At 46.2% G+C, this 26,570-nt stretch overlaps 1 protein-coding gene across 2 annotated transcripts in view; it reads left to right on the top strand.

The window, feature by feature from the left end:
• The window catches only part of CHAF1B (chromatin assembly factor 1 subunit B), a 322,331-nt gene that overhangs the window by 200,253 nt on the left and 95,508 nt on the right, over nt 1-26,570 (top strand). For both annotated transcript variants that reach the window (XM_078656876.1, XM_078656877.1), the window contains exon 7: nt 278-362. In XM_078656876.1, the coding sequence (XP_078513002.1) occupies nt 278-362 (85 nt within the window). The remainder of the gene's footprint in view (nt 1-277; nt 363-26,570) is intronic.

Below are 26,570 nucleotides of genomic sequence, written 5' to 3'. Positions count from 1 at the left end.
ATGGCTATGGGGTATTTATGCAACGCATGAAATACTTACCTGCGCATTGCATAACTTTCAGCCGAGCCCCAATGCCAAACCTCCTTTCGACAACCCTCCAGATTGGGTGCTATCTGAGATTTCCAGCAGCATGCTATTTGCCATTGACAATTCTTTACGTGCAGCTATTGTTTCCCTTCTCAGTGCTCCATACTCCATAAATTACCCTTTGATAAGTATGGTCTGATGTCTTGTATTCTAGTTCTTCTTGACTAACTTTACTCTTTTTATTGCCTAGGGTTATGCGGGTGTACAGCACGCAAACCAAGCGGGTTGCATTCAACGTTAGCAAGATGGCTTCAGGAGCAACAGCAGAAGGAGAGGTAAATTATTTTCAAAGCTTTGATGCAGTCCTGGTTGAAGGAGTGTTCTATATTGGCATTTTGTATGTGTAGTTGAGCGTAATTAGATCTGTTTCCAGGAGACTTGTTGACTCCAATTCTCTTTTCTAGGAGTTGTTTATCATCTTTCTCTATGTATTAACTTTACAGCAATCCCATGCCATGGCTTTCTGTTTTCTGCTCAGCATAATTGTGTGCAACTTCCCTGACATCACCATGAAGAGTCAGCTAGACTGAAAGTTTCCTTCTCTCTGGCCCTCTAGTGGAGAGGTTGTGTTCATCGCCAATAACACATTATATTATTGATCAGATAATTTTACCAATCTTGCCTGCTCAACGAAGAAAGGATAAGAGGAAAAAAATCAGGTCTCCTAAAATAGCGCAATCAACATTTAGAATAAATCACACCATTTAAAACACAAATGTAAGCGTCCGCAAAATAACCAAAGATGAATTAAAGATGAGAAAATAAATAGTTCTTGAAGAACACCTCAATAGCTGATCTTCATCCAGACATAACTTGGAGCAGTTCATCATTCTCTTCCAGGGGATACTCATTAATAGTCATAAGCACTGAATTATCTCCGCCCATGAGCGGGAACCCGGAACACATAACAATATACATATATATGTGTAAATATATCAAAAAGTACATTGTACTAAAATAATTATACACATATACATGTATAACAACCATAATATGCAGCCTAACATATACACATAGGCTAATAAAGCCAACCTTACACACGTTCTGAAGCATGAAAATATGCTAAATATAAATGCAATAAACAGGCATGAGCCCAAAATGCATTTCATAACCATGAAAAACTTTTATTTTCATCAAAGAACCTGTTGTAAACAGTTATTAGCCTAAAAGGCTGCATATGAAAAATTGTCTGTGTACAGAAAATCAGACTGGCACCCTGCCTTTAAGGCCCCAGAGAATCTGCACACTTTGCCTTTAAGGCCTCTAGGAGAACTCTGTTCCCATCATGCACCACAGGTGACAGTTAGGTTAGTTCTTTTTTCCGGCTTGTTCTGTGAGGAACCTGGAACTTGAGCTCTGCTCATTTGTAGTATTTTCTGTCAGAAGTTGGTTTTTTCTTACCTTTTTTTGACAAAAGAATATTTTGGTGGTGTTTTCTATCTTGTTTTGACTAACTGTTGGTATTTTTTAGTCAGAATGCCACCTTTATTTTACAAATGTCCTTCCTGTGGGAAGATGTCAAAAACGGATCCACACTCTGTTTGTGTGGTGTGTCTTCCAGCTTCTCATAAGGTGGAGGATTGTTACCACTGCCTCAACCTTTCTAGTAAAACTTTAAGAGAAAGGGAGAAAATGAGGTTGCTCGGCCTCCTGGAGAGAGAAAACCGTGGTGAGAAGAGTTCCAAGGGCTTATTCTCCTCTTCCAAGCCATCTTCTCATCCTAAACGTCGAAGATCAGCGTCTCCAGAAGGTAGATCTAAGAAAACTCGACTCCAGGGAGCGTCGCCGTCAAAAAAGACATTGTCGACGTCGAAGAGGGCTCTGTCGACGTCGAGGACTTCGCCGGCGAGGCAAGGTTCAGCGTCGAGGTCGCCGTCGAAATCTTTTTCGACGTCGAGACATCTGGTGTCGATTGCTGTAAAGACGACGTCGGGGGTGCCATGTCCGACGTCGAAGGCTCGTGAGAAGTCGACGTCGAGAGAAGAGAGGCGTCCGACGACGAAGGTGTCGACGTCGAAGGATGGTGTGTCGACGTCGAAGGATGGTGTGTCGACGTCGAGGAAAGTGTCGACGTCGAAGGAGAGACCGAGGTCGAGAGAGAGACTTACGATGTCTTTGAAGAAGAGGTCGACGTCGAGAGAAAGGACGACGTCGAAGGAGTCGACGTCGAGACCTAAAAAGAGAAGATCAAGGTCTCCATCGCGACATAGGTCGATGTCGAAGTCTGCTTCGGGCTCGAAGCATGGAGTGTCTAGGTCTCCCCCACCCGAACATGGGTCGGCGTCGAGACTATCCAGACCGGCCTCTCGGACCTCAATTAGGTCTTTGTTGAGGTCAGACATTAGTCCAGAACATTTGTCTTCTCCACGTGACCAGCAAGACGACAGGTCTGCGGTGGGACAAGAGGTAGTGCACCAGGACTCTTCTGTGGTGGCTCATTCGGGCTCAACCTGAGGACAGGTGTCGGATGATAGACAATTGGTGCCCAGACAACGGACTCCATCTGGCTCATTGTTTTCTGAGCACAGTGTAGTTTCCAGAGCCTCCAAGTCTTCAACTGGACTGAATATTGTGCAGGTGTCACCTGAGGCTTCACCTGAGCGTGTAGGGCGGCCTATTAACTTGTCACCGAGGTGGCTGGAAAGCCTGAGACATTGGAAAATGCGTCCAGATGCAGGACTGATGGGGATGAGGGCTCCGGTCCCTCAGACGGAGCTGCATAGAAGATCACGCTCTAGGTCCTTAGTGAGAGAGAAATCACGTTCACGGGAACGAATGAGGCAGCGATCGGCAACTCCTCCGAGGCGGAGTAGGTCTCCTTCCTCATCTTCTACGTCTTCGAAGTCTTCTTTAAGATCTTCCTATAGAGACTATTCTCCCACAATCTCATCTACTCCCCCTTCCAGAGTGTCTCCAGTGGATGATTTGGGCACATTTAATGATGTGTTGTGTCGTGGGCGAATAAGTTCAAGGTCAAGATGGCAGTTCCTCAAATAGCAACGTCAGTCATCTTTGAAACCCTACATCACAAGACGACTGGTAGACCTCTTCTACCGTTAGTGCCCGGATTAATAGAACCAGCAATGAGAACTTTCTTAACTCCGGCCACGGTGGGTTCTGGTCCTTCTAGGATTGCTAAGAAGTACAGGGCTCCAGCAGAGGATCCTTTATTTTTGCGTTCTGACCCTCCTCCGGATTCACTTATTGTGGCGGCAGTCAGAAAAGCACATTCTGCGGCATCTACCTCTTCTGCTCCACCTGAAAAGGATAGTAAGAGTATGGATTCCTTGGGGAGAAGAATGTGCAACACCTCAGGTTCGGTCATGAGAGTGGCCAGTGCGTCAGCCTTATTGGGTCGCTATGATTGTCTGCTTTGGGACTCAGTGACTCGTTTTGCAGATAAACTCCCTAAGGAGAATCAGAAAGACTTCCTGGAAATAGTAGAAGGAGGATTGGTGGCGAACCAGAGTATTAGTGCGGCTGCTGATGCGGCGGATCTGTCAGCTCATGGTTATGCACATGGTGTTTGTGCTAGACGTACGGCTTGGCTTCGCCTTACGGGACTTAAGCCAGAGGCGCAGAGAAAGATGGTGAATTTACCTTTCAATGGTTCGACTCTATTTGGCTCTCACGCTGACGACGAAATGTCTAAAATGAAAGTGGAGTTGGACACCCTGAAAGCTGTCGGTCTTGAAAAGAAAAAAGAATTTCGACGACGGGGTAATTTTCGTCCCTTTGACAAAAGATCTTTTCAGCAGAGGGGCCAACAGTCGAATTGGTCCTCGCAAAATCAAGGCCAGAATCAGCAGAGGTCGCAATTTCAACAGCGACGACCTGGGCGAGGCAGAGGCAATGGAAACAGGCAGCAATCCTCTGCTACCAAGCAGCCTCAAAAGCAAAAGGACAGATGGGTGCTGAGTATTATTCAGAGCGGGTACCTTTTGAGATTCAAGAAGCCCCCTCCTGTCATTCGCCCCTTAAGGATGGTTCAGTGGAATATAAGGCGCTTGCAGCAGGAAGCGAACGTTCTTCTGAAGAAGAACGCCATAGAACCAGTACCATCTCAACAGAGAGGTCAAGGCCTGTACTCTCGATTTTTTTCTCGTACAGAAAAAAGGTCCAGCTACGGAGTTCAGACCCATTCTGGATCTGAGAGTATTGAACAAATTCATTCGGAAGGAGAAATTTCGAATGCTGGCTCTTCATCAGATTGTCCCTCAATTACACCAAGGGGATTGGATGTGCTCCATCGATCTGAAAGATGCGTACTTTCATATTCCGGTATCCAGAAAGCATCGCAAGTTCCTCAGGTTCCAAGTAGGGGTTCATCATTACCAGTACTCAGTACTCCCTTTTGGCCTGAGATCAGCTCCCAGAACATTTTCAAAATGTATGGCGGTAGTGGCAGCTTGTCTTCGAAAGAGACGGATTTTCATATATCCGTACTTAGACGACTGGCTTCTGAAGAGTTCATCCCCATCGCTACTAGAAGAACATCTATCGATATGCCTCCAACTCATGTGCAAGTTGGGTCTGCAAGTCAACTACAAGAAGTCCATAATGAATCCCACCCAGAAAATCCACTACCTGGGTGCGCAGCTGGACACAGAAAACGAAAACGTGTGTCCTTCGGAGGAGAGATGGTCATCTATCAAGGCGAAGTGCGTGCTTCTCCTCCAGTATGCTCGTCCGACAGTTCGGCAAGTATCCTCTCTCTTGGGGTCCATGGCATCATGCATATTCATCGTGCCAAACGCACGTTTGAAGATGCATCCTCTGCAGCAGTGTCTGGAAGATCAGTGGAAACAGAGTACGGGACGCTGGGAGGATCGAATTCATCTCCAACAGTCGGCAAGAGATTCCATTCGGTGGTGGATGAAGAAGGCACACTTGATGAAGGAAGTTCCTTTTCATCAGGACCCACCAACGCAGACTCTCATCACAGATGCCTCTCTCCTTGGTTGGGGGGCACATATGGGCCCTCTTCAGGTACAAGGGCTAACGTCAGACTTCGAGAAAGGATATCACATCAATCTACTCGAACTCGGAGCGGTCCATCTTGCTCTCAAGTCTCTGGCTCCATCTCTACAGACTCGGTCCCTTCTGGTACAAACAGTCAATACCACAACAATGTATTATCTAAACAAGCAGGGGGGTACCAGATCCAGGACTCTGTCCATAGAAGCCCAGACCATCTGGCATTGGTTACTTGCAAGGGACCTGTCCATAACAGCAGTTCACCTACCAGGAAGTCGCAACTCAGAGGCGGACGGCCTCAGCCGAGACTTCGTCGAAGCGCACGACTGGGTTCTCAGCGGAGACGTCGCGCACAGCATTTTCCAGGCTTGGGGAACACCAGACATCGATCTGTTCGCAGACGCGGCAAACACAAAATGCCCCGTCTTCGCGTCCAGGTTTTCCCAGAAAGGGTCTCAAGGGAATGCCCTTTTGATAGACTGGTGTCAAAATTTGCTGTACGCCTTTCCACCGACACCGTTGATACCAGCAGTGATCAACCGGATGTACAAGACCAACTCCAGAATGATACTGATTTGCCCGGAGTGGCCACGCCAGTGGTGGTTCCCAGATCTCCTCCAGTTGTCCATCAGGCCACACAGGAGATTGCCTTGTCGCCCGGATCTTCTGTCCAAGCAGCAGGGGCGAGTGTTTCACCCCAATCTGCCCTCCCTGCGCTTGGCAGCATGGCTCCTGAAGTCATCCAGTACGGACATTTACAGCTGAATCCGGAGTGTTTGAACATTCTTAAGGAGGCAAAGCGGCCTTCTACAAGACAATCCTACGGATTTAAGTGGAAACGCTTTTACCTCTGGTGTCAGAGTAAAGGTCTTGATCCTATTCATGGTCAAGAACAGGTGATCTTGCCTTATCTTCTTTACCTTGCTGAGTCTGGTTTGCAGTTTAGTTCTATCAAGGTCCATCTTGCTGCAATAACGGCTTATAGAAAATCGCCTACACAGATATCGTTTTTTCGGATGCCTGTGGTGAAGGATTTTCTAGAAGGGTTAAGGAAGGTTTTCCCTCCAGTCAGGTCTCCTTCTCCACCTTGGGAGCTTAATGTGGTATTGACTAAGTTGATGGGTCCACCATTTGAGCCCATACATAAAGCTTCTTTGCAACACTTATCTTGGAAGGTAGCATTCCTGGTAGCCATCACTTCTGTTCGTAGAGTGAGTGAGATTCAGGCTCTGTGTTGCAAGGAACCATACACAGTTTTTCATGGAAACAGAGTGGTGCTTAGGACTCATTCTGCTTTTCTGCCAAAGATGGTGTCGGATTTTCATGTGAACCAATCCATAACATTGCCTACTTTCTTTCCAAACCCTTCGAGTCCGGCTGAGCGGACTTTGCATTCATTGGATCTAAAGAGGGTTTTGAAATTTTACTTAGATAAAACAGTCGTTGAGACACACGGACCGTTTGTTTGTGAACTATGGTCCTACGAATACTGGTTTGGCAGCATCCAAGAGATCCATTTCTAGATGGATAGTGTCATGTATCTTACTGGCTTATCAGCTAGCCCACAAGTCTTTATCAGGTAGACCTAGGGCTCATTCTACGAGAGGGAAAGCTGCTACCACAGCTCTCCTTAGGAATGTGGCTATGTCAGAGATATGTAAAGCAGCTACTTGGCGTTCAGTGCATACGTTTACACGTCATTACTGCTTGGATTCTGATGCGCAGGTTGATGCACAAGTGGGACAAGCATCACTCAGAAATTTGTTTGCTGTTTCTAGTTAAACACTGTGTTGTTAAAAGTGCATCTATGCATTTATCTGTTCGCCCGCTTCTAGTGGGTATGAGCTTGCTACTCTATTCAGTGCTTATGACTATTAATAAGTATCCCCTGGAAGAGAAGGATTAGTTACTTACCTGTAATCCTAGTTCTCTTCCAGGGGTATACTCATTAAAGTCATAAGCACCCTCCCGCCTCCCCGGGCGAGCAGTAGCATTGAAGTTTTCTCAATATGTATTATGAAGTTTTTAAGTGCAGATTCCTGCTAAAAGTTTACTGTACCGTACAAAAGAACTGACCTAACTGTCACCTGTGGTGCATGATGGGAACAGAGTTCTCCTAGAGGCCTTAAAGGCAAAGTGTGCAGATTCTCTGGGGCCTTAAAGGCAGGGTGCCAGTCTGATTTTCTGTACACAGACAATTTTTCATATGCAGCCTTTTAGGCTAATAACTGTTTACAACAGGTTCTTTGATGAAAATAAAAGTTTTTCATGGTTATGAAATGCATTTTGGGCTCATGCCTGTTTATTGCATTTATATTTAGCATATTTTCATGCTTCAGAACGTGTGTAAGGTTGGCTTTATTAGCCTATGTGTATATGTTAGGCTGCATATTATGGTTGTTATACATGTATATGTGTATAATTATTTTAGTACAATGTACTTTTTGATATATTTACACATATATATGTATATTGTTATGTGTTCCGGGTTCCCGCTCATGGGCGGAGATAATTCAGTGCTTATGACTTTAATGAGTATACCCCTGGAAGAGAACTAGGATTACAGGTAAGTAACTAATCCTTCTTGAGTGGTTAACACCTGACCATACATGCAAATATATTGACAAAGGAAGCTTGACCAAGAACTTGTCTAAATAGTAAGCCTTCAGTATAATGATATTCGAAGAGAACTGTTTTTTCTTCTTCAAAGGCACACAAGAATCTGCTACTTAAAATCCACAAATGATAGTCACTTTTGATTCTGTTTTAGGCCCATCATTAGAGTGGATTTAGACCTATTGGATAGAGTTAACATCCAATGGCTGCTTGTGTCCATACGTCCAAAGCGGCAAAACCACTGTTACATATTGTAAACATAAGCAGTTGAGCCACTGAATAAAAGTGCCTCCACCACTAACACACATTGAATTATCAATAAAGAATCTACATTGAGAATATTGTACATTGATACTAGTATGTGCAAATTCTGAACTGACATATTAAGAAGTAAATCTCCCTCATCACTTTAAGGCTCATTCTGCTTAATCATTCTTGAAATATTGGCTGTGTAAGGGTTACTAGTGTGCAATCCGACAGATAAAATCCTAAGAAAAAGCTGATGAACAGGCATAGGGAGCATCCCAACACACCAATCACTTTGTTGAACAAGAGTTTGAGTCGCAGATAGAGGTAGAAAACTTGACGTTGGAAGGCAAATTCCACCTTTTATGTTTGAAGTAATTAACAGCCTAGTATACCGTGAGTGAGTGGTATAGAAAGTACTAAATACAAATCTAGGTCATGTACCCGACTTGATTTTGCCATGAAAGTTGTGTACTAAATTAAGTGCATGCTGGAGTAAAAACAAACTCCTCTGTTCGGTTCACACTGAGATCTACTTAAACAGTAAAACAAATGTAAACACACACAGAATTTCAAAGAAACCTTTCATGGAGGAGCTAAAGAATAAACTGGGATGAATCCAATGCTTGTTGGTGGAATTGGACAAAATCTAGTAAAGACTGGCACGCGGTATGGATGTACACCACTGGTGCATAAGGATTTTCTGGTGCTTTAAGATGTTATCTTCAGATAGAGCTTGTCTGTTAAATCCATATCTTCAGATAGAGCATGATAGAGCATGCTAGTTAAGACAAGCTTCAGTTGGAACAGCCTGGCGGCAATCCTAAGCAAGAACAAGCTTTGGTAAAGCAAATAGGTCTTGCCTTTAGTATACAGGTGCATATCTATTGGCTTTGCCAATGCTTGCTTGGTTGCTTTGGCATATTTTAAGCCCAGAAACATTCAAAGTTAGCCATGTGTGCACCTGCAAATGTACCAGAGTGTTTCTAGATGTGTTAACTACACAGCTCATACAACCACGTGTTCACTATGCATGTGGATGCACCAGCAGACCCCTTTGAATATTTCTTGTGAAACTACAAATATAAATAATTGCAAGCTAACTTGACGGTTCACGTCTGCCCTCACGTGGTGACCATCTTCCAATGTTTTTTGGGCTATGCTTAGATTGGTAAATTAAGAAATAAAGTATGCTGGGAATGAGTTGCAAAAAAGTGGCCCAATAGCAGTGTGCAGCTGCCAAGCATTTGCAAAAAGGATTTGAACAAGCTGGCATTTGCTGCCAGCCTTTTGGCTTTGTCAGTGCGTGTTTTTTTTTTTTAGGTCGTGGTTTTTCTAAACCTTTGTGTCCAACTTTTGTGTTGGGGAAAGCTGTAAGGCCCTTTCCAATATAAAAACCCCCCTTGGCTAAAAACCAAGTTTTCATACAAAAAAAGCACACATTGCGATAGTTATCCTTAGCACGCAAATGAAATACTTTGTGTTTGGATGTGCTACTTGTGAAAAAGTAAAGTTAGTCATTGGCAGAGGTGGTCTTTACCTATTGCCCATGCTGTGTGCTGTAGAAAACAGACAAAACATTTGAATGACACTAAAAAAAATGAATAAAGAGGGCCCCTGTCAGTGTAGTGCATATAAACAGATAATTTTAGTAAATTCAAAAGGTGTTGGCTAACGCAAGCCCTAAAAATTTAAAAATAAAGCTTGATGGCGAGTTAGGCTGAAGATTCAAGAGACTTTACAAACATCCCAGCAATAATGAAAGGGTGTGCAGCTTCACCTAATTAAGATTTAAGATGGTGTCACAATGTAGGTGTCATTTGGCTCTTCGATAAAGCATGCTGTGAACATGAATAACTTGCATGAAATGGTTAGCATCTTTGGGGCCTCCAACAGCCAGGTCACATGAGTAGACCTCTAATGAGGAGTTGAGAAGGATTCCTTCAACCATGGATTGAAGGAACTGGTGAGATAATGAAAAAGAGCAAAGCCAATCTGGAGATAAATTTGGGACACTTTAAGCATCCTTGGTCTTTTATAGGGACATGATATTGGGGCTATGAACATCAGTCTAAGTTGTGCATGGGTTTTGTTTGGCCAGAGAATTCAATCCTTTAATATATAAAGCAACTATCTGCAAAAAGCTGGTCAGTCATGAAAGAAGAGCTATAGATTTTCCAATATCGCTTTAAATCTCCATTCCATCCCAACTGTAACCTTCCGACCCAGCATCTTCGTCAACCCCACTGCTGGACATGCATTTAACACTAACACCTTCAAAATTTGAATTGAAGCTTTAGTAGTGCACTGTTTGGAAAACCAAGCGATACAAAAGGCGATGATGGACGGAGCGCTTGAACAAATCAAACACTCGCCCCCAGTCAACTGATCTGGGTTTAATCCATCACCATTCTTTAGTTCACTCAGCCACCCCAGTTCAGACATGGCTATATGCAAATCAGTCTGACCCTGTGCCTTATGGGAACAGTCCAGCCCGAACTGCCAAGCCATGTCTTCCCTGGGCCGGAAACAAGCATCCTGGGACCGGTTTCGGATTCATAATCCTCATCAGCCAGGCTATCTTGAATCCAGTGGCCAAGTGAACAAGGGACTCACGTCTGAGTATACCCTGCCACACTTAGGGCGAACAAAGCGATACAAAAGGGGATGATGGACGGAGCGCTTGAACAAATCAAACACTCACCCCCAGTCAACTGATCTGGGTTTAATCCATCACCATTCTTTAGTTCACTCAGCCACCCCAGTTCAGACATGGCTATATGCAAATCAGTCTGACCCTGTGCCTTATGGGAACAGTCCATCCCGGAAGCTTGTTTCCTTCCCAGTATAAGAATTGGCTTGGTAGTTTGGTTTGCCCTGTTCCCATCATGCACTGGGACAGGAACAGACTAATTTGCATATAGCCAGGTTCTGAGCTGGGATGGTGCATAGAGCTAAAAAACGGTGATGGATTAAAACCATGATCTATTGACTTGGTAAGAGTATTCTGCATCATTCAGAAACTCTGTCCATCACCACCTCCCTTTTCCAAAATCGGTTTTATCCACACTGTTTGGAAAACCGCCAGGCATGTTTCAGCTTGCCTGCTTTCTACCAATGCCCTAAATGGAAAAAGTGGCTAACAACTTTAAACAAGCATTGGCATAGCCAATAGGTCTCGCCTTTGGGACCTTAAGTGTTTAGTTATCCAGCACGATATCCTTGGTGCAACATCTAGTGTTGCATGGCTAAATACTTATAGGGTCCCAAAGGCGAGACCTATCGGCTATGCCAATGCTTGTTTAACCATGTTGTACAGCAGTAGGCTGCTGTGCAGCATGGCTGAAAGTGAAGGAAAAAAAATCACTAAAAACGCAGTCCACACTGGCAGAATGCATAACATGGCAAAATAAGATGAAAAAAGCCGAATAGCTCTACTCTTTGGCTTTGTTAATGTTTTTAATGCTATAAACGTAAATAAACAAAGTAAGAAAAAAACAACCAAGGTGCTGAAGCAGTTGTTGACGGGTAGCACGCTACTCTGCTACTACCAAGTGTTACTGATCAGATCATTCATAATTGTCACAAACTGTCATGCTTCGTATCCGATTCAACATGTGAAGTCACTTGCGGTGCCTCAGAAAACTGCACGACTTGTGCCGCTGGATAGTCAAAAGTTTGGTCACTAGCAAGCGAACAACCACTGCCTTGGGATTCCTGGGTCAGTCAGGACCCAGTGCCTGGTCTATTTAGTTTGAGGCATGTGGGCTGCTAAATTCATATCTGTAGCATAGATCGCCGCCTAGTGTTGGGTCCGGATGATTGCACATTGTTGTCCTGGAAGAGTCTTCGAAGTATCACGAGATAGGTGGCTCCTCCCCTGGACTACAGTGCGCATGGGCATCGACTCCATCCCCAGATTGTTTTTTTCCGCCATTGGGTTCGGATGTGATTTCGACGTCTCCTGTTCAGAATCGTAAAAGTACTTTATCAAGGCCAAAAGGCCTTATTGGCACCGTCGTTATTGTTCGCGTTCGGTCCCGTCTATCTTCCAGCTCGTAGATCGGGGCCTAGTCGACGCAGCAAGACTTCGACGGCATGTAGCGGAGTCCATTCAAGAAATGTCCCGTGTGTGGATCCAAGTACCCACACATCGACGTCCATCCTGTGTGCAACAAGTGCCTGTCGCCGGACCACGACGAGGCCAACTGTATGGCCTGTTCCAGATTTCGATCGAAAAAGACGATCAAGCTTCGGCGCGTGGCGCGCCTTGAGGCCCAGCGATCGGCTCCAGCACCGGTGGACATCTTTGACGACCCCGCGGAAGACGAGCAAGTGCGTCACCTGCAGATTTCCCCTACCCTGGTGGAGGTCGAGTCCGAAGACGGAGCTGACGACCACAGTCCCGACATTGAAGAAATCGTCGAGAAGGTAGGGGGCGACGACGAAGCATATGGGGCCATGGAAGATAGCTCAGAGGAAGAGCTATGCCCCGTTCGTACTCTTACAAAGGCTCAGGTCACGGGATCGCCACGCGGCCTTACCCACGACCTTACACCTCGATCCACGGCCCGGCCTTCCGGCTCGGCTACGGACACCTCCGCGGAGCCGCCATTACTGAAACCGAAACCCTCGGTACCGGTGAAAACAAAGATGGCCGACACGCCATCGAAACCGAAGACGTCCGCTCCGGTGCCGACGTCTTCGGGGGCCCCAAAACAGGCGCAAGCTGCCGACCAGGCTAAGGTGCCGAAGGTGGTTAAGGAGCCAAGCTCGAAGAAGCGCATCGGGTCGGAGTCTACCAAGGGAGACAAGCAGACGCCCAAGAAGACTGCCGAGCCAGCATCGGGAAAGTCTGTTGCGCCACAGACCAAGGGGCCCGTTGACGCGAAGTCGGTGAAGGCCGCAGAGCCGAGGTCTGGGGCCGTGACCCCTAAAGGAAAACCGATCGATCCGAAGCCATCGGCATCGACGTCTACGGTAGTGGACAGTGATCGAAGCGCACCAGTCACGAGTGCTCCTCGACCGGACAAACACAAGTCAGCCACGCTCGGGTCTTCCCCAGGGGGCGGACCACGGACATCAGTCGGATCGACGAAACCGTCAGCTTCCTTTACGAAGCAGGTCTCGGACTCCCTCAAGCGCCTTAAGGACAAGGCTTCGGCATCAGAACCGAAGACTCCTTCCGCACCGAAGATACCAGACACACCGAAGACCACATCGGCACCGCTCGTCTACACGTTGCCGCCTAAGGTGGCGCCGAAGGCCTTTGCACCGCGGTCGGTGCCCAAGGACACCGTGTCGACGTTCACTCCACCGGCTGGGACCGCGACAACCTTTGGTTGAAGAACGGTCGGAGCATTTCATCGATGCCGACACCGGCAAACTCACGCTATACAAGAGGAAGATTACTTCACAACCTTTGCAGTCCTTTACCATTCCTCTGAAACGTAAAAAGCCTGCAGCAGACACCCCAGTTCTGGTGGAGCAGATTCCTCCTCAGCATAGGCGGAGTGCAACACCTTCACCCACATACTCAGATGGGGATGGAGGGGACCATGATGAGGAGTACAACTTCCCTGCTCATACAGAGCCTGATGAGCAGCAGGAATCATGGATGGATACTGGTGATCAAGGGGACCAGCAGACGGTCCAGGATCCACAGGTCTATAACGTAAAGCCGTCCCCCACTGAGGACTCTGCGGCATTTAATGCGTTAATCGAAAGCGCAGCTGCGAACCATAAGGTGGAGATGCATGCTGACCCCGTGGAAGTGGACTTCCTTTTTGACACTTTCTCTACTGCTGAAAAGACTCTCCCAATGTTGAAAGGGGTCCTTAAGCATGCGGCAGACATTTTCAAGGAACCCACAAGATCCCGGGTGGTAAACCCACGCATTGAGAAGAAATACAGACCGGCACCTGGCGACCCCACTTACATACGGGGCCAGTTGCCTTTGGACTCTTTGGTGGTCTCTAATGCCCGCAAGAGGGCAAACTCCCAAACAACGGGTGAAGCTCCTCCCCCAGACAAAGTCAAAAGTGCTGGAGGCATCTGGGAAGCGGGTAGCAGCTCAGGCGACCAACATATGGCGCATCTCAAACACGCAAGCTCTGTTGGCCAGATACGATAGGGCGCACTACGACACCCTAGAGCAACTGTTACAACACCTCCCAGACCAGTTGAAAGAGGGAGCTGAAATGCTTATTCAAGAGGGGAAGCTCATCTCCAACGCTGCTATAAAGTGTGCGCTAGATGTTGCGGACACAGCAGCGAGAGCGATCAACACTAGTGTGATGCTGAGACGTCAGGCATGGCTCCGCATCTCGGGATTCAAGCCAGAGATACAAACTACTATCCTCAACCAACCCGTTAATCCAGACAGGTTGTTTGGCCCAGAGGTTGACACCACCCTAGCGAAGATCAAAAAAGATACCGAGACTGCCAAGTCCATGGGAGCTCTCCAGTCACAACAATTTAGAGGGAACACTTTTCGTCGCTCAGGCAATCGAGGTGTTAACAGAGGGCACATGTCGCAGCAGACGCCATTCAATAAAAGTGGTGCGCAATCCTCCTACAGCAAGCAGGGCAGAGGTGGATACAGAGGAAACCGTGCCAAGGGTAGAGGCAGAGGCAACAACAGTTCCCGTTCCTCTGCCGCCAACAAACAGTGACTCCCTGTCACTGCCCCCCGACCATCCAACACCTGTCGGGGGGAGACTCCAACAGTTCCTGCCCGTCTGGAAGTCCATCACCACAGACAGGTGGGTCAGGAAACATATCCAGTTCGGCTATTGTTTAGAACTGACATCCACCCCACCACCCATGCCCCCAAAACACCGTCCTATGTCAGCAAAGCACTTGCACTTATTGCAGCAGGAGGTTCTAGTGATGCTGCAAAAAGGCGCAATAGAGCTCGTGCCGGTGGAGGAGGAAGGCACAGGGGTTTATTCCCTGTACTTCTTAATCCCAAAAAAGGACGGCTCGCTCAGACCGATTCTAGACCTACGCCCCTTAAACAAGTACATTCTTTCAGAACACTTCCACATGTTGACACTGCAGCAGGTTCTTCCCTTGTTACAACAGGGAGACTTCCTCGCAACCTTGGACCTCAAAGATGCTTACTTTCACATACCACTCCACCCCTCCCACAGAAAGTACCTCAGGTTCACCATCCAAAACAGGCATTACCAGTACAAGGTACTCCCCTTCGGAGTGACCACTGCTCCCAGAGTGTTCACAAAATGTCTGGCGACAGTGGCGGCACACCTTCGGAGACAGAGTATACATGTCTACCCTTATCTGGACGACTGGCTCGTGCAGGCAAAGTCAGCCCAGCAGTGCGCCGCAGACATGTCCCACACCATTCACCTCCTTCACAGTCTAGGATTTACACTCAACTACCCGAAGTCACACCTTCAGCCAGCCCATGTGCGGCAGTATTCAGGCGCGACAATCAATACTCTGGCTGCCACAGCTCAGCCAAACCCAGCGAGGATCGACAACATCCAGGCGCTGATCCAAAAGTTCAGACCACAGCACTCACTCCCAGCGAGAGTGTTCATGCAGTTGATAGGCATGATGGCCTCCTGCATCTTCATAGTCCCGCACGCGAGACTCCATATGCGTCCGCTCCAAGAATGCTTAGCGCATCAGTGGACTCAGGCTCAAGGACAACTAAACGACCTAGTGTTGGTGACGGGTCGGGCATACAGCTTTCTGCATTGGTGGAATCCACACAACCTTTGCAAGTGTCGACCGTTCCAGGAGCCTGTGCCACAGATTACACTAACAACGGACGCGTCTCTCCTGGGATGGGGGGCTCATGTGCTCCACTATACGGTGCAGGGACTATGGACAGCACAACAAAGGAAGATGCACATCAACTACTTGGAGCTGATGGCAATCTTCATGGCACTCAAGTCCTTCAAAGTACATCTGTGCAACAAAGTAGTGTTGATCCGGACGGACAACATGACAGCCATGTACTACATTCAAAAGCAGGGAGGTACTCACTCTCCACAGTTGTCTCATCTGGCTCAGAGCATGTGGAAGTGGGCCATTCAGAGGAACATCTTCCTCATGGCGGAACACCTCCCGGGCACGGACAATCAGATGGCGGATCTGCTCAGCAGGTACAGCCACCAGATGCACGAGTGGGAGTTACATCCATCAGTACTCCGCCCGTACTTCCAGCAGTGGGATCATCCAGAGATAGACCTGTTTGCCACGGAGGAAAACGCAAAATGCCAAAGCTTTGCCGCCAGGTTCCCTCACCCTCTATCGCAGGGCAATGCGATATGGATGAACTGGTCAGGCAGATTTGCGTACGCTTTTCCCCCAGCGCCTCTCATTCCGCTGGTGGCAAGAAAGCTCAAGCAACACTCGCTGACGCTCATCCTAGTTGCTCCAACGTGGGCGCGGCAACCGTGGTACACCACGTTCCTCGAACTCTCCGTGGTACCGCATCAAAGACTGCACCTCACACCCCGACTCTTGACGCAGAACCGTGGCGACATTCAGCACCCGGATCCGCAGCAGCTCAATCTGGCGATCTCGCTCCTGAGGTCTTAGAGTTTGGCTACCTTGATTTACCCCCTGAATGCATGGACATCATCCGGGAGGCAAGGAAGCCCACTACCAGAGCTTGCTATGCTGCAAAATGGAAGCGGTTTGTCATCTACTGTACCGAGCACGCTATCGACCCGCTCGATGCCTCCATTCCTAATATCATCTGCTATCTGTTGCATCTTTACAAATGCAATCTAGCATACTGTGGTAAATAAAATATTACCCTGGCAGAATTTCTAGGCATTAACAAAGTATCATGCATCAAATGAGAGACAGGATCCATGGTGTCCAAGTTAAAATGGGCTTTATTCCAATAACTCGAGTCAAAGGGAGAATCAGTTCCATCACCTCTGAGGTTCAGGAAGGGAAGTTCTAACATTTCATAACAATGAACAGAATATATACATTTTACTCCTTGTACATAGGGAGGAGCGCTCCAGGCAGAGCAAGAAAGAAGGAGATAAGAGCATGTGGGCGTGTATGAGGGTGCATGAGGGTGTACACTTGATGAGTCATAGGTAGGTGATAGGTAGGTGTCATAGGTGGGTGGGTACTTGGAGGAGTTTGCATGACCAGCTGGAACTCTGCCCTAATTGTGCAACTTGAGTATGACGTGTAAATGGGAGGAGAGCTGACTTTCGGCCTAGCAGAGAAATCTCTTGTGTCAGGGCGACTTGAGCACGTCTGGTACAACTGATGTCTAGAGTCAGGGGATGTTTTATCTGAAGCAAAGGTTCATCACTAGAAATAAAGAAAAAGCATATATTCTCCGTTCATTGCATGGGGGCTGAGACAGAGAGCTAGGCCTTATCTGTCGCGAACGGGTTCTGTTTACATTTCCTCACCGGGCAGGGATGCCACTCTGTACAGCAAACAGATAACTGTTATTCATAACACTGTCTTGGCAGGCTTCTTGCTGACGTGACTGCAGCATTCAGTCATGAAAACAATATTTCAGAAAGTGGTTTCAGGCTCAACCACAAAAAAAGGGCTCAGTACGATATTTATTTAAAAGTGCACAATGCAAAATGCAAAATACATGGGCCTTCATTTTAGCTTAACGTTTGGGAGACTTTGATGACTCGACTTGCAGGACATGTTTGCAGAGGCCTAGTGATTCAGGCCACTACGAGAAATATGCATGGGTGACATGCACATGTATGTAACATAGGGTTATGTAGTGGACATTTTGGTCAATCAAAATATCTTTTCCTCATTCCCTCCTTGTCTCCTACATAACCCTTTAGGATACATCCATATTCATGAGACCGTATAGTTGATCATACAGAATAATTTCTTCATCTTTATCCTTTGTACATGTGGATGGGGAACGCAAGCAGTTGCACACAGGCTGCAAATCGCCAGGCCACACTGCAGACAGAGATAGTATCATGGCAGACTGCTCCTGGGACAAGTTCGCCAGGGCAGATGCAGTCACATTCACTACTGCTTCAAGGGTTCTTGTTAACTTGCGTATTAGTATACTATTTTGGACGGGGCCAACAAAGAAAAACAAATCTTTGTTGAAGTCTGTATAATGCTCCCAAGTTTTTTCAGTCTGCTATATAACAAGTCCCACCCCAGTCTAAGGGCAGATGTACATAGGCTGTCTGACCGCAAATGAAATAGGTATGGCGTGATGTTTTGAAAGATGAAAGTCCGTCTGAGAGTGAAGTTCCTTGTAAATAGCTCCTCGTAAATATGGTTTATGAAGAGCATGTCATAATTATACCTTGTTGAGTTTCTTGTAAATATGGCTTGTGAATAGCGCCATGTGGTCATGGTTTGTGCAGAGTATGTTGTCAATACAATATCTTGTATTGAGAAGGCAGTATTTGTTTTAACATGCTGTATAACAAGGTGTTGAGGGATTTTGGCGTTGTTTGGCGTTTGCGGGGGGGCGTGTTTTTGTGCGGAAATTCGTACCCGTTCCAGTGGAGGGATTCGGTTGCTTTTTGGTGAGGATGTAGGGCATCGCCTGGACTACTGTGATGCCAAATTTGAAAAGGATCTGAGCTGTGGAAGTGGTGGAAAAAGCATGTTTTGTGCGGAGGTGCGATTTGCCATGTTATCCAATGGGTGTTTTCCCGGAAATTTTTTAGAATCTATTTCGGCAGAACTCCCTTTGTTTTCTGATAAGGGGGTAGTTGGCCACATACCCAGCAATCAGTTGCATTGCTGGTCTGGCTGGTCACTGAATGTATGCATACTGGATGAATGTATATGTGAGAAAACATGTAGCAATAAACTAACACCAATTATAACAATGCACAGAATAAAAAAAATGATCAAGGTAACAATACATCTACTGCGTAATGTCTTGCAGTATTTTTCTCTCTTCTTGCTATTCTCATATGTGATCTTATACATGTCAGAAACTAGTCTAACCGATTCACCACCGGGTGGGCTTAAACAATTAAACTACGTCTGACTTACTAGGTCTTAACTTGGACCTATACTCTTGCTGAGGGGTCTTTTCAAGCAAAGGCGGCACAAAGTCTGTATTGTCATTAAAGTCAATGTTCTTTGCAAATGTTTCACATTGTCCAAAATACCGCTTAACGTGATGGGCATGGATCCAGCCCTTGCGTCCCTCCACTTTCACTGCTGTCCTCGTGGTTAGTAGCACCAACTTCGGCGTCTTCCACCGTGGCTCAAGGGGGCTTGATCGGTCAAAGTTCCTCACAAGAATGAAATCACCAGGGACAATGGCGTGTTCCTTAACCTGAGTGTTGTCAGGGAAGGCGGCAGCAACCTGTGAACGACAAGAGAGTAGTGCAGACATCAAGGAAGCCAGGTAATCTGTCAGCATGTTACTGTCAACATCAGTTATCTTTTTAGGCATAGGCGTACCCCACATATTTGGCGGTCTACCGAAAACCACTTCATACGGAGATAGGCCTGTTCTGGAATGAGCTACCATACGCATGTAAAAGAGGGCAACCGGCAAGGCCACCATCCAATCCACGCCTTTTTCTGCACAGACCTTTGCTAATTTTGTCTTGAGGGTCTGATTATGTCTTTCTACAAGGCCTGCTGCTTCTGGGTGTCGGACACAATGGAACTTCCATGTATAACCTAACAGAAGGGACACTTGTTTCATTAATTCTGAAGAGAATGGCTGGCCGTTGTCTGAATAGATCACCCGAGGTAATCCATACCTGGGGAAGTACTCGCGCACTAACTGTCTGGCTGTTGTCACAGCAGTATAATCTGGAACTGGATATGCTTCTGTCCATCTAGACAGTGCACATACAACTACCAAGACGTACTTGTAACCTCTACATCTGTCCATTTGGATATAATCCATCTGGAGAACCTCAAAAGGGTGGTCAGGAGGATGAAATCCGCCTTGTTCCACCGGGATGCCTTTACCTGGATTGAACTGACAACAGATCATACATGTTCGTACTTTCTGCTTCGCTGCTGCACGCATGTGCTTGTTAAACCAGATGTTCTGTAAGCTGTCTAACATTGCTTTTTCTCCTAAGTGTGCTGGACTATGGGCTGTGTTAATGATTACTTGTACCATGGAATCTGGGAGAAACCATGTGCCTTTTCCCTTAGTCATCCAACCTTGGTCAGTCTGGACCCCTCCTTGTTCAGTCCATTTCTTTATCTCATCTGCAGTGGCATGTGTCTGTATGTCGAGTACGTCTTGAGTGGGATCCCTGACTGTCATACATGTTGTCAGTAATGGTACCTCTGTCCTTGTCGTGTCTGTTGGTGTCTGGGCTGTCTGGGCTGTAAGTTTGGCTGTTCGATCTAGTGCCAGGTCATTACCCTGGGAAATGGTGTCTGTAACTTTGGTGTGAGCTTTGCACTTCAGGATAGCAATGGCTGTAGGTAAATGTATTGCTTCTAACAGGGCTTGAATAAGCGTACCATGCTGGATCTTGGTCCCATGGGAGGTCAAAAAACCTCTCTCCCTCCATAGTACCCCGAAATCATGAACAACGCCAAAGGCATATTGTGAATCAGTATAAATGTTTACTTTCAAGTGCTTAGCTCTTATGCAGGCTTGTGTCAGAGCGATGAGCTCTGCTGCTTGTGCTGACAATGTGTCTATTTTCTGTGTCTCTATGACCTCTGTAGCAGTGGTCACAGCATAGGCTGCTACTAACTCTCCTGCACTCGTTCTCATGCATGATCCATCTACATAGAGCGTTAAGTCTGGTTCTGAAAGTGCAATATCTGTCAGGTCTTGTCTTGGTTTCGTCACTATATTCATTAGTTCCACACAGTCATGTGGTGGTGTATTTACTGTACTTGAGGGCAAAAGTGTTGCAGGATTCAGAATGTTACAACGTCTGATCTCTATGTGTGGCTGGAATAATGTCAGTTTATATCCTGTCAGTCTTGCTACAGTCAAGTGTTGTGTCTGAGTCCTGTTTAAGAGAACCTCCACTGCATGTGGAACCTGTACTGTCAGAGGGTGGCCCAATACTATTGAATCACTTTGTCTTATGGCTAGGGCTGTTGCTGCAACTGATTTCAGGCATGATGGCAGAGCCTGGGCCACTGGGTCTAGCGTGCTAGAAAAATAAGCGCAAGGCTTGTGTTTTCCTGCTTGATCTTGTGTGAGAACAGATAACGCTGTTCCTTCTCTTTCAGTCACAAAAAGCATAAAAGGTTTGCTGTAACATGGAGTCGCTAAGACTGGCGCTTGACATAAAGCTCTTTTTAATTCCTCAAATGCCAAGGTGTGTTCTTGTGTCCAAGGGAGGACAGTCCCCCCTGCCTCCTGTGTAGTTAACTGTATGAGTGGTTTGGCTAGAAAGGCATACTGGGGAATCCATTGCCTACAGTATGAAGTGAGGCCAATAAAGGCACGTACTTCTTTCTGTGTCTTGGGCTGTGAAAGGTTAGAAATTAACTGTATGCGTTCTCGTGTTAGTTGTCTACCCTCATTGGAAAGTAAGTGTCCAAGGTACACCACTTGCTTTTCACAGAATTGCAGCTTGGACGGCGACACCTTGTGCCCCTTGTCTGCCAGAAAGTTCAAAACTGTCAGTGATGCATATTCGCATTCTTTTTCTGAGCGTGCTGTAATCAGGATATCGTCCACATACTGTAGTAACGCAGTGTTGGTAGGCATGTGAATGCTGTCTAGCTGTCTTTTCAATGCCTGACTGTAAATACTAGGGCTTTCTGTAAAACCTTGAGGAGCTCTTGTAAAGACAAAGCTACGACCTTTTAATGGAAATCCGAACAGGTACTGGCTGTCTGGGTGAATGGGAACACTAAAGAAAGCGTTCTTCAAGTCGATAACAGTAAAGTAAGTAGCCTCTGAATCAATAGCAGTCAACAATGAAGAAATGTCTGGCACCACTGGATATTGTGGTACTACACATTTGTTCAATTCTCGCAGGTCAATAATCAATCGGTACACTGGCAGTTCACTAGGATCAGATCTTTTAAGGATAGGAATGACAGGCGAGTTACGTACATTTGAGACTGACTCTACCACTACCCCCGTGCAATAAATTCGTCAACTATTTTCAGTAATGCTGTTTCGGCGTCAGGTGGTAACTTGTATTGTCTAATACGTGGAAGTACTACTCCTGCTTTGAGTGTGACATGGTGAGGCGTAATGTCCATGTATCCTACGTCAGTCGGTCCTTGTGCCCATAGGATCTGTGGCTGATTCTTGAGTCTGTGGTCAAAATCAGTCAGCACATAATGTCCCTTAAAATCACGTGAGAACAGGCGTACTCCTTCTGGAGAACAGCAGATAACTGCTCCTAGATCTTTTAATGTCTTCATACCAAGTAAGTTTTCTGGACATGACTTAGTAAGTAGCAAGTCAGTGGTACGTGACAGTGGACCAACCCCTAGGGAGACTGGTTTTGATACTTCATTAACAATAGGCTTTCCTGAAAATCCCAGGGAAACATTCTGTGAGCCTGAGAGAGGTGCCCCTGGAACCTCGTCATGACTGATGGTAGTTCTGCTCGCCCCTGTGTCAATCAAACTTTCGATCCTGACCTAGAACACGACTATGTACATACGGACCCTCTTTATCTACAGGAACCTCAATAAGGGGCAAGCCTACTTCCCTCTCGAGGCTGTTTCATGAGAACTGTTGATATTCTGGATAGTCAGACTGTGTGTGCTGATACATTTGTGGTGTGGCCTGAACAGGCGGTGGTGGAGGATAATTTGCTACTGTCTGTTGCGTGTTCTGTTGAGTGTTATTCTGTCTAGGAGTGTACTGTCGCTCTTTTGTCTTGCCTGTAGCAATGTTGTGTTTCAGAACAGTACAGTCCTTTACAAAGTGACATGGTTGTTTGCAATAATTACAGTTCCCTTTGACAGGTGTCGTGTTATGTTTGTTTGAAGTCGCCGGTACCGTCTGGGCAACCAGCACCTTCATTTTTGTCTCTTTCATGCGTCTCTTTTCATGATCCTGCTCTTCCCTAATTCTGTTCTGGTGATACTGTAGCATCTGTAACATTTGTGAAGGACTGTTTGCTTGCCAAGTACTCTCAACCTTCAGTACTCTATTCTTGATCTGGGGTAAGGAATTCTCAACCAATTTGCTCACAAAAAGATGTGGAAATGACTCGCTACCTGGCTTAAGGCCACTATTAATAGTAAAGCATTTCTCAAATCTAGAATAGAAATCACTAGTGTCCTCGTCTTGCTTTTGTTTACAGGCTGAAATAGCATCCCAATCTTCCTTTTTAGTAATCAATAATCTTGGCAAAACTTGTATCAGGAATTCAGGTAGTTCTCTAGCTCTATCTCCAAGACCAACTCCTGGGAGCCTGCCCTTCTCTTCTGTTTCCAATGCATCCCAACTTAACTTTTTCTCACCCACTTCCCAGTCTTTTTCCTTAAGCTTTTCATAAATCCCTGCAGGTAACAGTACTTTTAATAGCTTCAGAATGTCAGCGTATGTATAATCTCCTATGCAGAGGATGTCTTTTAATTCACGGTGAAATCCCCCTGGGTCTTTATCATGACAAGGTAACATCTTTTTCATTTCAGGAATCTCTAATTTCGTTAAGGGGGTGTAAACATACACCCGTTGTAACTCATTGGCCGCATTCTTAACGGGGATGAACCTCTCGTAGGGGGTTCTGTCTGTCTATGTGTACGTTATGTCTGTCATGGTGTAAGACTGGAGGCATGTATGTAGTCAGAGAATCTATGTACTTATGTCGTTGATCCAGGATTACATTCATTAATTCAGTACCTAAACCTGTCCATCTATCTAGTAAAATGTCGTCAAGTATTTTATGCAAGTGACCAGGATCAGAATGCTGACTTTTATACAACGTTATCAAGTGTTGAACCATGTAAATACCAGCCAAACGCTGTTCGTTCGGTGGAAGGCTTAAGAAAGTCTGAGCCACTATATCACTGCTATATATATTGGCATTGGACACCCACTGGGTGGCTGACCGGGCCAACTCTATTTCGTGTTGTGTGGGAGGTCTCTCATTCCCTATCCATTGTTTCAGTGCTTTTTCGGTAGCCTGGAATAGAGCTTCAAGGGAATATCTTTCTTTTATAGCTGGCCCTTGTTTACAGTAATCAAGGCACTTGGTCTGTCAAACTGTCGCGCTTTTCCTACATAATTAATCTTGCCTTTCGGATCCCGACGATCCTCTACCTCTTCCGCTGATGACTCGCCCTTCTCGTCAGACTCTTTTCTGTGCCTTTCTATTATTTCCTTTCGTATTTTCTTGTACATGGCATCTATCTGTCCCTGTTTCTCATGTCTACCGGCATCTATGTGATCACTCCATTCTATCAAACCTGGCTTTACATCTCCGTCTCCTTCGTCTTGTTCCCTGATCAGGCAGTTAATAATAAAACGTAAGACATGGTTCTTAACCCCTACCTTTCTTTGTGCCATGGCTTGTGCTATACTATCTGGTCCCTCCCCCGTTCTAATAAAACGATACATGCTATCTAGGTGATCTTTCATGTCTGGTAATGTCTCTAGATATGCAACAGCTTGTCTTAGTCTACGTGAAATCACAAGCATTGAACCCTTTCCTGGTTCTGGATCATATATACACTGTGGAATTGCTACATCTACAGTAGGCACCCCTCCCACTGCCCCGGGACCCACGTCATCTTTTGCTAGCTGCTGCTGAAGTTGCTGGAGCTGATCTGCTGGTGGGGGTGGAGGAAAACCTGCATTAACGTAGTCCAGGAGGGAATCGTCTAGATACGAGGAAATGAATGCTTCAGATGCTGTCGGCTTTATTCTATGTACTCTATATGGTACAGGTGGTGGCGTTCGCGACCTACTGGGTCTCTCTGAGGTGGTCACTTTAGCTAGTTCTTCTGACAGAACGGGATAAATACCATTAATAACGGCGTTTCTTTCCCTATCAGTCTGTTCTGTTTTGACACGTTCCCCCTCCTCCCGCAGTTCATTTTCTCTGGCTTTTTCCCCTGCTTGTTTAGTTCTCTCTGCTTTATTGAATTCCTTCTCTGTTCTCCTATGTGACTCTTTGCGCCACAATTCGATGGCATCTTTCTGAGAGGGTCTTGACTTCTTTTTCCATAGCGCTTCCTCTACTCTCATAATGCATTCAGAATCCCATGTACCCGAGACAGGCCATCTATACTTTTCCTCTAGGTCCTTAGTGTAGTCTACCCATAAAGCTAAAAACAAAATGGCGTCTAGCCCATGCTTATTATACATATAATGACCAGGCGTGTCTCTAGGCGGGATGTTAACTGATTCTTCTAATATACCTTTTCTGGTCCCTATCTGACGTAACTTTGAAAACAGTGGCATGTTTGAAACCAATATTCACAAAAATAGACTGAAACAATCAACAATCATTCACGCACAAACAAATATTAAACACTAAAACAGTTACAACCTAAACTGATACAGAGAGCTAAACATGTACTTGAAAAACTTTATGCACTGAAATACAGTACAACCATACCGGTCTCAAAAATGAGACACGTCTTGACCGTTCCCACGTTTAACCGTGGGCCCGTACTTTACCGGTCTCACGTGAATGAGACACGTCTTTACCGCACCCACGTTTACCATGGACACGTCTTTAATCTTGATGCATTCCCCATAGTGGTACTCACCGGGAAGCAGCAGAACTTGAAACTTGAAGGCCTCGGACTTCTACGCATGCGCCTTGGAACAGGTGGACCTCTGGAGACCTCTGACCTTGCTCTCTCACGGGCTGGGCTCTGGTTTGAGACGATCCGCGTTCCTCACCGCCTCACATGGATGCCTGGTCGCAGTCCGTCCTCCTCCTGGGCCTGAGGGAGCAGCGGGAAATCCCAATGGCGTGTACACTTTAAAGTCCGTCACGGCTGTGGAAGGGGGCAAAGACTAGACCAACAACTCCGGCGAGTGGGGAAAGGGACATGTCCCTGTTCAGGGGCGCCAATTAATGTGGTAAATAAAATATTACCCTGGCAGAATTTCTAGGCATTAACAAAGTATCATGCATCAAATGAGAGACAGGATCCGTGGTGTCCAAGTTAAAATGGGCTTTATTCCAATAACTCGAGTCAAAGGGAGAATCAGTTCCATCACCTCTGAGGTTCAGGAAGGGAAGTTCTAACATTTCATAACAATGAACAGAATATATACATTTTACTCCTTGTACATAGGGAGGAGCGCTCCAGGCAGAGCAAAAAAAGAAAGAGATAAGAGCATGTGGGCGTGTATGAGGGTGCATGAGGGTGTACACTTGATGAGTCATAGGTAGGTGATAGGTAGGTGTCATAGGTGGGTGGGTACTTGGAGGAGGAGTTTGCATGACCAGCTGGAACTCTGCCCTAATTGTGCAACTTGAGTATGACGTGTAAATGGGAGGAGAGCTGACTTTCGGCCTAGCAGAGAAATCTCTTGTGTCAGGGCGACTTGAGCACGTCTGGTACAACTGATGTCTAGAGTCAGGGGATGTTTTATCTGAAGCAAAGGTTCATCACTAGAAATAAAGAAAAAGCATATATTTCTCCGTTCATTGCATGGGGGCTGAGAGAGAGAGCTAGGCCTTATCTGTCGCGAACGGGTTCTGTTTACATTTCCTCACCGGGCAGGGATGCCACTCTGTACAGCAAACAGATAA

This window comes from Lissotriton helveticus, chromosome 8, assembly GCF_964261635.1.
Source record: "Lissotriton helveticus chromosome 8, aLisHel1.1, whole genome shotgun sequence".
Lineage (NCBI taxonomy): Eukaryota > Metazoa > Chordata > Amphibia > Caudata > Salamandridae > Lissotriton > Lissotriton helveticus.
The sequence above is the reverse complement of the archived record's forward strand: the minus strand, read 5'-3'. Positions and strand labels throughout refer to the sequence as shown.